The 12,848-nt window shown below is 42.2% G+C and overlaps 2 protein-coding genes across 2 annotated transcripts in view; one reads left to right on the top strand and one right to left on the bottom strand.

Moving 5' to 3' along the window:
• Positions 1-1,061: 1,061 nt before the first annotated feature.
• On the bottom strand, positions 1,062-3,445 carry tpbg (trophoblast glycoprotein). Its single transcript, XM_021596277.3, has one exon. It carries the CDS (start codon positions 2,811-2,813, stop codon positions 1,677-1,679), a length of 1,137 nt encoding a protein of 378 aa, XP_021451952.2. The 5' UTR covers positions 2,814-3,445; the 3' UTR covers positions 1,062-1,676.
• Positions 3,446-7,473: 4,028 nt separating this feature from the next.
• LOC110518895 (inhibitor of Bruton tyrosine kinase) overlaps positions 7,474-12,848 on the top strand; it is a 36,160-nt gene continuing 30,785 nt past the window's right edge. The window contains exons 1-4 of the mRNA XM_021596266.3: positions 7,474-7,677; positions 8,840-9,787; positions 11,371-11,467; positions 12,311-12,435. Coding sequence (XP_021451941.3) covers positions 9,458-9,787; positions 11,371-11,467; positions 12,311-12,435 — 552 coding nt within the window. The 5' untranslated portion in view covers positions 7,474-7,677; positions 8,840-9,457. The remainder of the gene's footprint in view (positions 7,678-8,839; positions 9,788-11,370; positions 11,468-12,310; positions 12,436-12,848) is intronic.

Below are 12,848 nucleotides of genomic sequence, written 5' to 3'. Positions count from 1 at the left end.
AGTTGTGCACAGAGACTTAGTGCGTTTCTGTTTGTGCTCGTTAGCTCACACTACCTCCCGGGTGGTCTTCAATGTGCATGGTGAGGTAATGGCCAGGTGTTTTACTCAAACGTTCACCAACTCCGCAGTTACTTTATAATCCAGATTATGAACACTTGTCCTGTAAAATAATGTTCCACATTTGATATTTACTCGTACATACTTAACGACCAGAAAGAAAAAAAGAAGAGCACAGCATTTAGTTAGCAGGAAAGTAAACAATGCTTGAAAAACAAGATACTTTAAAACGCCACACACCTAAAACACTGCAGATTAAAGCAGATTATGAACTCATTTCCATACCATACTGCCTGTAGAGTGCCCTCCTGGTAACAACCTTGGGTACTGTGCACCTTCATTAGCATTTGTCAGGAAAGACAACCCTCAACTTTCCCCCTTTGGGCTCACAACGTCAGAATGCTTTGAATTGGTGCCAATCCTGTAACTGGTGTAGTTGGACCAAAGAGGATTTGGATAGAAATCCACTGACCATGGGCTACACCTCAAAATATTATTTTGGATGGTTCTGAGGTATGCAATCACTTGACTATCGCGCCAGGGATTTCTATCCGAATCCTAGTAGGGATTTAATTGGACAGGAACATTCAGTCACGTCTCGCTTCCCAAATAGAATGGAAGTTGACTTAACTTTAATTGGAAAGTAATTCAAATCAATTCATCTTCAAGGTCAATTCTGCCACCTTCAGAAGTCCCAGTTAGCCTTCTCACCTCTTCAGAGTAAAAATTGGAAAGTCAACAACGGCTGCTGCCTGTAAATGTCTCATCTGCACGAGCTGACAGAGAACGAGTTAATGTATAAAGGTGACATGTGAAGTCTTGCCTGTGTGGTATGGTCGGTGCTGGCTGTGGCATGATGACCTCTGTCTGCATGCATGTGTTTGAACCTGCAACGAGGGAGTGGGAACTTCTCCATTTCGTGACCGGGAATCTCTCTGGTGCCCAAATACCTGCACATTCCTCAGTCACTGGAGTTTAAAGGACCTCAGCCGAGAAAGGAAAACAGCAATGCAAGACATTTTATTCAGCTGTACATCATGAAAAATGTTGATAATGTCCACCTAACAAGTGCAATACTAGTGAGAGAAATTAGCAAGTGCTTTAATAATTATATTAAAAAGGAATAAATACAACCAAACAAGCATAGCAATACAAAAAAACAAAAAAGTGTTTAAAATATAACCAGCAGAAAGGATATATATATATCCTATGTATATAGCCTAGTTACTACCAGTCAAAATAAGTCTGTTTAGTTGGGAGTTTTACATACCATCCTCTTTTGCTCAAGGAAGGGAAAATGTTATATTACATAGAGCCCTCTCACAAACCCCATCTGAGTCATGATTCTCAGTCCATGGATCGTTGATCTACATGAAAAGGTGAAAAAACAAATAGACACTGCATTGCAGGGGCCAAGGGCATGCGTGGTGGCAGATTGTGGGTCGTCATGACTGAGGATACTAAGAGTCATGACTGGTGTAGAAGTCTGGACAGTACTATGGGGGGGGGGGTTGCAGGCCGGAGCCCCCCGGAACTACAGAGATACTCATGCATATCCTGCTCTTGACAAGTCATAATGCCTCAGTCACTGTGGGGCCCTGGCTCACATAGCGGTCCTCTTAAATGTCGGAGTTGAGACTGAGGTTGGCCAACCTGGGGTCCGAGCTGATCTCATACCTGTAATGGTAGCCCTCCATGTGGTCCCTGCACGCGTCCCGAATATTATATATCCAACGCTTTATCCCCTTCCTGTTGAGGTAGAGGACCAGCAGAAATATCACTCCGATCAAGGCCAGCACCATGCCCAGGAAGACATACGAGGTCTCCAGCACACTTTTCATTTCACCTGAAAAGGTACACTCCAACTCCAAGTCCTCTATCTGGAGCAACGGTAACTGCCGCAGAACCTCAGGGTCAGAACAGGTCATATTCTGCTTGTCTGTGACCTGCTCGGAGCTCCTCAGCCAGGCCACAAGGTCCTCAATATTGCAGTCACAGAGCCAAGGGTTCCCTGCCAGATGCACCTGAAGCCCAGGCTTGAGGCTGAAGTCCATCAGTGTAGTGTTGGGTAGTTGCCTCAGGGTATTGTCCCTCAAGTCTAGCTCACGGAGCGGAGGAACACTCAGCGTCCCGTTCCGGATGAAAATGAGGGAGTTGTTTTGTAGGTTGAGGATGGTGAGGTTGGGGAGGTGGGAGAACATGCCCTCAGGGAGGACAACCAGGTCATTGTTAGACAGGTCTAAGCGGGTAAGTTGAAGGGCTCCGCCACTCCGTAGCAGGCTGAAGAGCTCATCCATGAAAGAATGGTTGTAAAAAGCCCTGCTGAGGTTCAGATCCAGCAGTTTGTTGTAATCAGGGAAGGCTTGAGCACTAAAATTCAGAATCCTGTTGTTACTCAAGTCTAGCAGTCTGAGATTTGGCAAGTTGTTTAATACATTGTGGCCCACCAGCTCCACCTGGTTTCCCGTGAGATACAAGTCTGTTAACTGCTCAAGAGGCACAGGGAAAGACCCAGCTGTGAGATGAGAAATGTTGTTCCCAGTAATAAACAGGGTTTTAGTGTTTGCTGGCAATGGTTGCGGAACCATGAATAAGCCCTGGTTCACACATTTTACCGTGGATGTGAAACAGACGCATTTGTCAGGACAGGCTGAATCTGAAACAAGGATGGCAAAGAAAAACCACAAACGAAGCAGAGTCGTATTTTCCCGGGATTCTTCAAGTTTACAACATAACAATGAGCTCACAAAACGCATTTTTTCACCTGTGGTTCCAATGAATCTGATAGATGAAACGAAGCACAGTGCTTATTACAGTGCACAAATGTTTTTTTTTTCCCGAGTCAATCCACGTTCAAGTTCCTGTCCTCCACGTGGAAAAGGCTACTTTTCAACCTTTTTCCGGGAAATAGCTCTACTTCCGATTGAAACTGGGAGGCAGCGGTTACATTCATTAGCTAAACAGCATCCTCGCAATACATTTACACGCAGAGAAAAGTTTCGGTTGCCAATCAAGTCTCTCACCATGATCCTCGTGTTAGTGGGGGCTTTCAAATCCGCTTGCAGTTCGTTTGATCGCACCGTTCTCCCTCAAATATATTCGAGTCAACCTTTGAAGTGAAGTGCGTAAACAGCCATTAGATTTCGAGGAGATTTCCCAATAACGCCCAGAACACACGATACAACAAAAGCATCTGTGCACACACTTGGTCCAACACTGCTTCCCTCGAATCAACTGAATACACTCTTCTCCAAGTGGAGTATGAGAAAATTAGTCCGCGGCGGCACAAACCACTGCGAGGGCTATACCATGTTAAATTACAACGGGTGAGCAAGGAAACTTCAGTAAACGGATGTTGTAGTCCAACAAATGAAACATTAGTTATATATCCTTGTTATTGCTCACATTTCTTGTTTCCTTTATTTATTTAAATGCATACACAATCACAATATGCGCAGTTTCTATTGGGCATTTCACTGTGGTCAAGGAAATGACATGGGTGTGCGCCAAAATAAACCACAGCTTCATAGCTGAAGTAGCCTGGTCTAATCTAATGACAGGTATTCGATCCAAAATCAAATGCATCATCAACTGTACTCAATTATTAGGAAACTGTAAACAAGTATTGCATATGATTTAATATCGTAAATTACATCTCAGATACATTGTAGATATCAGGGCCACTCAGCCAATGTGCTGGAGAGCTAAGGGAATGCAATTTTAAACCTCAGAACACAAGAACCCATTAGTCTCAGACTTTATGTTTCGATTGAAAGATTATTGTCAAATGAAAATCCATCACTTGTTGTGTAATGCACTTCCTCACTTAGGCTATTATGTGCTTTTAGAGGGGAATGACAATCGAAAGCTAATGTGGGTGGTTTAATGTACTATATAGCCTACTGGGCTGCAATTTTTTTTAATAGCCAGCAGTAACATGTACGCATAGCCATGGGAAATAGGGGTGCTGATGGTGCTGCAGATAAATAAACAAAAAATATATAATAATTTATAAAATATTACTATATTTTTTGTCCCACAAAATGAGTGTACTAGATCCCCCTCACCCGACAGCACGGCCATACAGTACATGTGTTAATTTAGACAGTTATCATTAATTTAGATTAGTTAACAGCCGATATATAATCCTAATTGATTGAAGAGGAGCACATAGTCCCCTGGGTCCAGGGCATAACACTGATGAAGTTCTGGGTTGGAGAGAAACCAAGCACTGCTGTTAGTGTGAAGAAGCCTGCGTGTGTGTGTGTTTGAGAGAGACAGTACATAGGTTTACACAGTCAATTTCATGTTCTTATACATGTAGTTACATGTACGTCATTTAGCAGACGCTCTTATCCAAAGCGACTTACTGTAGCAATTAGGGCTAAGTGCCTTGATCAAGGGCACATCAACAGATTTTTCACCTAGTCAGCTAAAGGATTCAAACCAGTGACCTCTTGGTTACTGGCCCAACGCTCTTAACCGTTAGGCTACCTGCACTGTAATTACTCTTGTAACAACATTCTATTAAAATGTTAATTGATAATCATCTATTAACATAATTTTTAGTGATCCACTGTAATGTTTTTGTAATTACATAAGAGAAACGTATCCCCTTTTAAGATAGCTAAACTGCTGGTCACCAGGATCTTCCGGTTCCATGTCCGAACTTAATCTGGTCCAAATAAAGGAGAGCAGCATGAAAATAGTTTTTTTCCAAAACGGTTCAATATCCACCAATTTTTCCACATTTGTGTTTTTTCATCAGAAATAAATGCTTATGTGTACCTTTATGTGTGTGACAAATTTGACTGATTTTTAATTCATAGATTTTAGATGTGTATTAAAATGTTGTTGTTTTTTGTTGCAAAATGCTATATATATCCCATTGTTTAACTGGAATAGAATGTTTTTATCCTGTATATTTAATATGTAAATTCTATCCATAATAAATGTAGCCTCATGCTATAGCGTTTAGTTGGCCTCGTCCCAAGTAGCACCCTATTCGCTGTATTGTACACTACATGTGACCAGAGCCCAGATCTCATATGACTGTTAAATATAGGCAATTTTTTTCTGGGAAGGATTTCCACTAGATGTTGGAACATTGCTGCAGGGACTTCCTTCCGTTCAGCCACAAGAGCATTAGTGAGGTCGGGCACGGAAGTTGGGCGATTTGGCCTGGCTCGCAGTCGACATTCCAATTCATCCCAAAGGTGTTTGATGGGGTTGAGGTCAGTGCTCTGTGCAGGCCAGTCAAGTTATTCCACACCAATCTCGACTGACCATTTCTGTATGGACCTCGCTTTGTGCACGGGGGCATTGTCATGCTAAAACTGGAAAGGGCCTTTCGCAAACTGTTGCCACAAAGATAGAAGACACAGAATCGTCTAGAATATAATTTTATGCTGTAGCATTTAGATTTCCCTTCACTCAAATTAAGGGGCATAGCCCGAACCTTGAAAAACACCCCCAGACCATTATTCCTCCTCCACCAAACATTCGGGCATTCTCTTAGCATCAGCCAAACCCAGATTCGTCCGTCGGACTGCCAGGTGGTAAAGCGTGATTTATCACCCCAGAGAACGCATTTCCACTGCTCCAGAGTCCACGTGGGGCATTGCACATGGTGATGTTAGGCTTGTGTGTGGATGCTCGGCCATGTAAACCCATTTCATGAATCTCTTGACGAACAGTTCTTGTGCTGACATTGCTTTCAGAAGCAGTTTGGAAATCGGTAGTGAGTGTCACGACTGAGGAAAGATTATTTTTTACATGCTTTATGCTTCAGTACTTGTCGGTCCCGTTCTGTGAGCTTGTGTGTCCTACCACTTCGCGGCTGAACCTTTGTTGCTCCTAGAAGTTTCCACTTCACAATAACAGGACTTACAGTTAACCAGGGCAGTCTAGCAGGGCAGAAACTTGAGGAACTGACTTGTTGGAAAGCTGGAATCCTATGGCGGTGCCACATTCAAAGTCACTAATCTCTTCAGTAAAGCCATTCCACTGCTAATGTTTGTCTATAGAGATTGCATGGCTGTGTGCTCAATTTTATACACCTGTCAGCAACGAGTATGGCTGAAATAGCCAAATTCATTCATTTGAAAGGTTGTCCACATACTTTTGGACATGTATTGTATCTCATTTTGCAACAAAATGTGATTGTTTGTCTCTATGAAATAAAATCATCTAGTGATAGATTTAAAACAAATACATGTCTGTCCTTAAAAAACAACAACATTTATTTAACCAGACAAGTCAGTTAAGAACAAATTATTATTTACAATGACGGCCTACCAGGGAACAGTGGGTTAACTGCCTTGTTCAGGGACAGAACGACACATTTTTATCACGTCAGCTCAGGGATTCGATCCAGCAACCTTTTGGTCATTGGCCCAGCACTCTAACCACTAAGCTACTTGCTGCCCCATTTAGCAATCCCATAACATGATAAGATTCTGAAAAAACACACCAATCTCCTTCCTACATTCTTTAAACTTAAAAAGCCTATTTACCAACATTTCTGAAAATTGATATATAGCGTTTTGCATTGAAACTATTCTTAACTACACAGGCATAGGCACTGAAGAATAACCTAATGTGAAGTTTTACCAAAGTATTGTACCAAAGTCTTTCTGGCTGCACTCTTTCCTCATTAGTGGTGGTTTCTGAGGACTGGCCTCCTGATCTTAGTCAGTAGCAGAACTGTTCTCCTGGGATTATGCAGGATAATGCTGCTATTGTAGCAAAAAAAGAGAAGGAAATATTCATCCATATATAATCATGTGTCAAGCCCTGGTGGGAACCAAATTTATAACCCTAGCTCTACCCTTGACCCCTTACATATTCTTAACTGGAGCCCACATGACCATCAATTGAAACTAAGAGATGTGGAGGAGAAATAATTTTTCCTTTTCAGTAACCTTCATGCATTTATTAATTAAAGTCATTATTTATTATTTTCAAGTTGAAAACCAGTGGCCCAAGGGTAGGCAAACCTGGACCTACTCTGCCCCCCCCAATCAATACATTAATGTAACTAGTCTACTCCCAGCTCTTAACTCAGAATATGTGTCACTTTTCATTTATTTAAAGACAGCCAATTTCTCCAAAGCAGTGACGTTAATCAATCGAGTGGAATGATTTTGACGGTGTGCCAATCATCTGTGACAGGGGGCGCTATCAAGGACCTACATGTGTGTCTAGAAGATATACGCTCTCCCGTGACTGCTGCACATATCGGTGTTAATATTTTTAATGCAGTCATTCAGTACATGTGCCGAGTTTACCATTTAAAGTGCTTAATCAACTCGACATTGGCAAATGCAACCAGACCTCTGAGGTCTCGATCAGACTTTCGTATGGTAATTTCACTATGACGCAATGACACTGTCCAATTGAAAACGGGATTGCAAGATCTCTCAACCAATCGGAAATCTCCGTGTTACCCAGCCACCCTCCTTTTTTGGATCCTTACATAACTGCGGAGTAGGTTTGTTCTGGCCAAATATCCAGGTTTAATAAGAGCTTTTAGCGATGTATATTTTTGAAAAGATGACACAGTCGGTGTGTACCTTTGGAGCAAGCTTCATCACCACTTTCTTCTTCATCTAGCGGCAGGTGAGAAAGCGAAATGTGATCGTGGCAATCTATTTTCACTGCAACTCGCTAGCATTGGTAATTTAACTGAGTTTAGCGATGATGTGTCAGTAGCATCATTCAGATCTCGATGGTCACATCAGGGTAACAAGCCAACAATACGCATATAACAAGTTTTAATTTAGTTTAAAGTATTTGAGATTGTCCAATATGTTAATGGTTTGTAGCTAATTTACAGTTAGCCAAGTTCAAATGCTCGCTAGCTGTCAATGTAGTAGGTAACTAGCCAGGATTTAGAGAATGAACGCTTCATTCGCTTGTAGGAAACTGTTAAATCATGGTGTACATGCATATAACTAGTTGTAATACCACTGGATTACATTGTAGCTAGCTGCCCAGTGAGTAAAAAAATTGTAGGCCTAATGTCTGGTGCTAGTCTCCTAAGAGGCTTAACGTCAGCTAACTAGTTAATAACATAGTTGTACTAAGTAGCAAGTATGCTAGATGGAAGCAGCAACGACTGGATCCGCTACTTACTTCGCTACGTAGCTAATCAACATATGTTAGCTATGTTAACTACACCGTGGACATCTAATGCACACCATACAGCTGACAAGTATTTGGCAGACCAATGCATCTTTATTTAAATACCCTTTTTATTATATCTAAAAACATGTTTTTCACTTTCACAACTCCAAGCTGTGCATGTTGTGAAAACAGTCAGTTTCAAACTGTTGTATGTTACTATTTTGATTCCCTTAATTGTTTTTTTTCGTGTTAATAAAACTTTTGTGCATTATTTTTGGCCTGGAGTCAATAGACATAGCTTAGCTGGACTACTATTATAGGTATAGTAGGGTCAAGTCAATTGATCCTTGCTGGCTGTCCCTGCCTATCTGGGGTGCTGAACTGCACTCTGACCTCTGTTGACCTTTCAACATAGATTAAACGGTTAAAACCTAGCAAGCCATATAGCATAGTACAGTTAAAGAGCAAGATGGGTACGTTGGATTTTCCAGAGCATGCATTTGTTCTTGGCACTTTGAATAGGCCTGTTCTGTGGCATTGTGGACAGACATTTAGTACATGCCAGGTTTATGTTGTGAATCCAGTTGTTTTCTCTACCTTGCATGTGCTTCCAGTGTTTTACAACTAATGACTTTGTCCACCCTTTATTCCCCAGGTTCCCAATACAATTATGGAGTTTTGAGAAGGGTTTTGTGTGTTTTTGGGGGGGAAAGGGGGTCTTTCCCCTCAATTTTGATGGACTATTTGAAGGGACTTTCTGGAGGGTTATTGAACCTGCCTTTTGTAAAATATTGTGTATATATTTTTTGAAGTTGGAAAAGGAGAGAATATTTTTTTGTAATATATTTATAGTATATTTGTATTTTATTTTATATAAGTGTAGAATTTATATATACGTTTATTGAATTCCTGATGCCATTGTATGTTTCTAACACATTTGGTTGTGTTGAGCTTTTGGGTCTACATGGTGGACTAAGATGACCTAAAACAAGGCCATGGGGTTGCTAGGGTGCGGTGGAATCTCAACACAAGCACAATTCTAGCACCCCATAACAATATCCCACCCTTTTCTATTTTCTTCAGAGAGCAGCTACTTACAAAACATTATAATTTCAAAGTCACATTGACTTGACCTAAAGCATTCTCTTAGGGTTTGTTGCTGTGTTCAGTGTTTGTTTTAGAGTTGGTAGTGGGGGGAGCAGGGTCTCTGTGACTGGGTAAGCTTGCTGCTTTAGAGCAGGGAGTTTACTGCAAAGTTTAGAAGTCTCTCAGGATGAGCGTGGTGATGGCAAACCCGGACTGCACACCAAAATGCCGCTCCGTGCGGCATGCAGATGAAGTGGTGGCGGCGCTGACGCGGGGTTCAGAGGGGAGCCTGCGGGCCTTCCTCAACGCCCACTGCCACAACGCGGCCACACTGAGGGACGCCTTCGGTCGCACGGCCCTGCACCTGGCCGCCTCACTGGGCAAGAGGGCCCTGCTGGAGTGGATGCTGGAGAGCAAGAGCCCTGACCTCATGGTGAAGGACAAGGAGTCTGGCTGGACCGCCCTGCACCGCAGTGCCTTCTACGGACACATTCACTGCCTCATGTCACTCATTAAGGTGAGTCTTCCTCTGATTCAGAACTAATGTTTAGATGACTGGGCCTCTTTTGGCCTCTACGTACAGTGGCAAGAAAAAGTATGTGAACCCTTTTTGTATTTCCTGGAATTCTGAAAAAGTATGTGAAACCTTGGATTTTATAACTGGTTGACCCTCCTTTGCCAGCAATAACCTCAACCAAATGTTTTCTGTAGTTGCGGATCAGACCTGCACAACGGTCAGGAGGAATTTTGGACATTTCCTCTTAACAAAACCGTTTCAGTTCAGAAATGTTCTTGGGATGTCTGGTGTGAACCGCTCTCTTGAGGCCATGCCACAGCATCTCAATCAGGTTGAGGTCAGTATTTTGTTGTTTGTTTTGTGTCGTTGTCCTGTTGTATCACCCAATTCTATTGAGCTTCAATTGGCAGACAGATGGCCCTGCAAAATGTCTTGATAAACTTGGGAATTCATTTTTCTGTTGATGATAGCAAGCTGTCCAGGCCCTGAGGCAGCAAAGCAGTCCCAAACCATGATGCTCCCTCCACCGTACTTTAGTAACTTTACAGTTGGGGAATGGTTCTGGTATTGGTGTGCTGTGCTCTTTTTTTTTTTTTTTTTTTCTTCTTCCCACACAATGCTGTGTGTTCCTTCCAAACAACTCAACTTTAGTTTCATCTGGCCATAAAATATTTTGCCAGTAGCGCTGTGGAACATCCAGGTACTTTTTTGCAAACGTCGGATGTGCAGCAATGTTTTTTTTGGACAGCAGTGGCTTCTTCCATGGTGTCCTCCCATGAACACCATTCTTGTTTAGTGTTTTGCATATTGTGGACTCATCAACAGAGATGGTATTATGTTCCAGAGACTTCTGTAAGTCTTTTGCTGAAACAAGGATTCTTCTTAACCTCATTGAGCATTCTGTGTTGTGCTCTTGCAGTCATCTTTGCAGGACGGCCACTCCTAATTAGAGTAGCAACAGTGCTGAACTTTCTCCATTTATAGACTATTTTTCTAACCGTGGACTGATGAACATCAAGGCTTTGAGATACTTTTGTAACCCTTTACAGCTTTATGCAAGTCAATAATTCTTAGGTCTTCTGAGATCTCTTTTGTTCGAGGCATGGTTCACATCAGGCAATGCCTCTTGTAAATCGCAAACTCAAATGTTGTCTGTTTTTTTACAGGGCAGGGCAGCTCTAACCAACATCTCTAATCTCGTCTCATTGATTGTGCTCCAGGTTAGCTGACTCGTGACTCCAATTAGCTTTTGGAGAAGTCATTCGCCTAGGATTTCACATACTCTTTCCAACCTGTTTAAATGTTTAAATTATGTTTTCAATATAGACAAGGCATACAATAATGTGTGTTATTAGTTTTAGCACATTGTGTTTGCATATTGTTGTGACTTAGATGAAAATCGGATCAAATTTTAGTACCAATTTATGCAGAAATCCAGGTAATTCCAAAGGGTTCACATACTTTTTCTTGCCACTTTAAATGATTGCTACTCTATTCTTAACCGCTACATCACTTACAGCTAGATGTAGTTATAGGGAAATAGTATACTGGCCCTAGTCTAGAATGGTGCTTCTGTGTTGCAGCATGGTGGCATTCTCTCCACCCAGGATAAGGAGGGCCTCTCTGTCCTGGACTTAACCATGAAGGACAGGCCAGCACATGTGGTGTTTACGAAGACTGGTGAGGATCGCTTATCGTTTCATATCCATCTCTCATTTAGACAATGCATGACTAAAAAGTGAAAAGGCAGATGTTTCTTTAAAGCACTTAGTAAAGACGGCTGTCAATCGTTGTCGTTTACCTGTAGAAAATAGTGTTGGAACTCTTGGCTAGGGGTGCACAATATATCGGTGAACATATCGGAATCGGACGATATTAGCTAAAAATGCCAACATCGGTATCGGCCGACGCTAGCTAACTATAGCTACTGAAACAGATTGTCGTTATGTGACGTGTATCTTTTTTGATACGCAAAGACCCAAACGACGTTCTGTAGAAATCCTGGTGGAGAATGAAACGACTGAATAAATGAACAACAAAATGGCACAGCAAGTAAGTGAAAGAAATAGGTTTTGATTATGTTTTACTGGTAATGGGGACATCCGTAAATGCCAACAAATACACTTTTTGGTCAGTGTGGTGTGTGTAACCTTTATTTAACTATGCAAGTCAGTTAAGAACAAATTCTGATTTACAATGACGGCCTGGACAACGCTGGGCTAATTTTGCGCAACCCGATGGGACTCCCAATCACGGCCAGATGTGATACAGCCTGGATTTGAACCAGGGACTGTAGTGAAGCTTCTTGCACTGAGATACAGTGCCTTAGACCGCTGCTTCCGTGTGTGTGTGTTAACTATTTAACTGTACTAGAATGCTTAAGGCCGCTAAAATTTTAAATATCGGTATCGGGTTTTGTTGGCAAGGAAAATATCGGTATTGGCCAAAAAATGTGATATTGGTGCATCACTAGACTTGGCTGTGACAAACATTGTTTTGTAACTTTTGTTTTCTCTCTCTCAGACCCCACTGAGGTTTATACCTGGGGGAACAACACCAATTTCAGTCTGGGGCACGGGAACCAGGAGAGCAGGCATCACCCGGAGATTGTGGATCTGTTTGCCCGTACCAGGGTTTACGTCAAACAGGTAAACAAACGGACTACTATAGAGATCCAATAACTGTTCTCTTTAATTATTTTCAGTCTACGCTCTGTTCCTTTCCTCTTAAAGGGGAGGTGTTCTGCCTCTGTTTGCCACCAGCTATTAGATAGTCACATGAGTCATGATAGGGCTTCCCCACCTTTAACATCCTAGTCTCCTGGGGCCTCCTCCCTCCACACAGACTTGGCCTCAATATATGGCTCACCAGGGGGATCCATCACAACAATGCTTATGTAAACACGGTTGTCCCGTTTGGGTCTCCTGGATAACAGCCCCCCTCCTGGGATATTCCCTCACTACAGGCTGTTCTCCTGGGAACAACGGGCATGGGTAGGAACTAGGAAACAAAGGTGTTCGTATAAGTTGGCATTGTTCTTATTGGGTGGTTGTGTACGGTA

This window comes from Oncorhynchus mykiss, chromosome 3 (genome assembly GCF_057628025.1).
Source record: "Oncorhynchus mykiss isolate SJ-2025 chromosome 3, ASM5762802v1, whole genome shotgun sequence".
Classification (NCBI taxonomy): domain Eukaryota; kingdom Metazoa; phylum Chordata; class Actinopteri; order Salmoniformes; family Salmonidae; genus Oncorhynchus; species Oncorhynchus mykiss.
This window is presented reverse-complemented; position numbering and strand designations above follow the sequence as displayed.

Coding starts and splice junctions, on each gene's coding strand:
- tpbg (XM_021596277.3), bottom strand. CDS start 2,813: ATGCGTTTTGTGAGCTCATTGTTATGTTGTAAACTTGAAGAATCCCGG.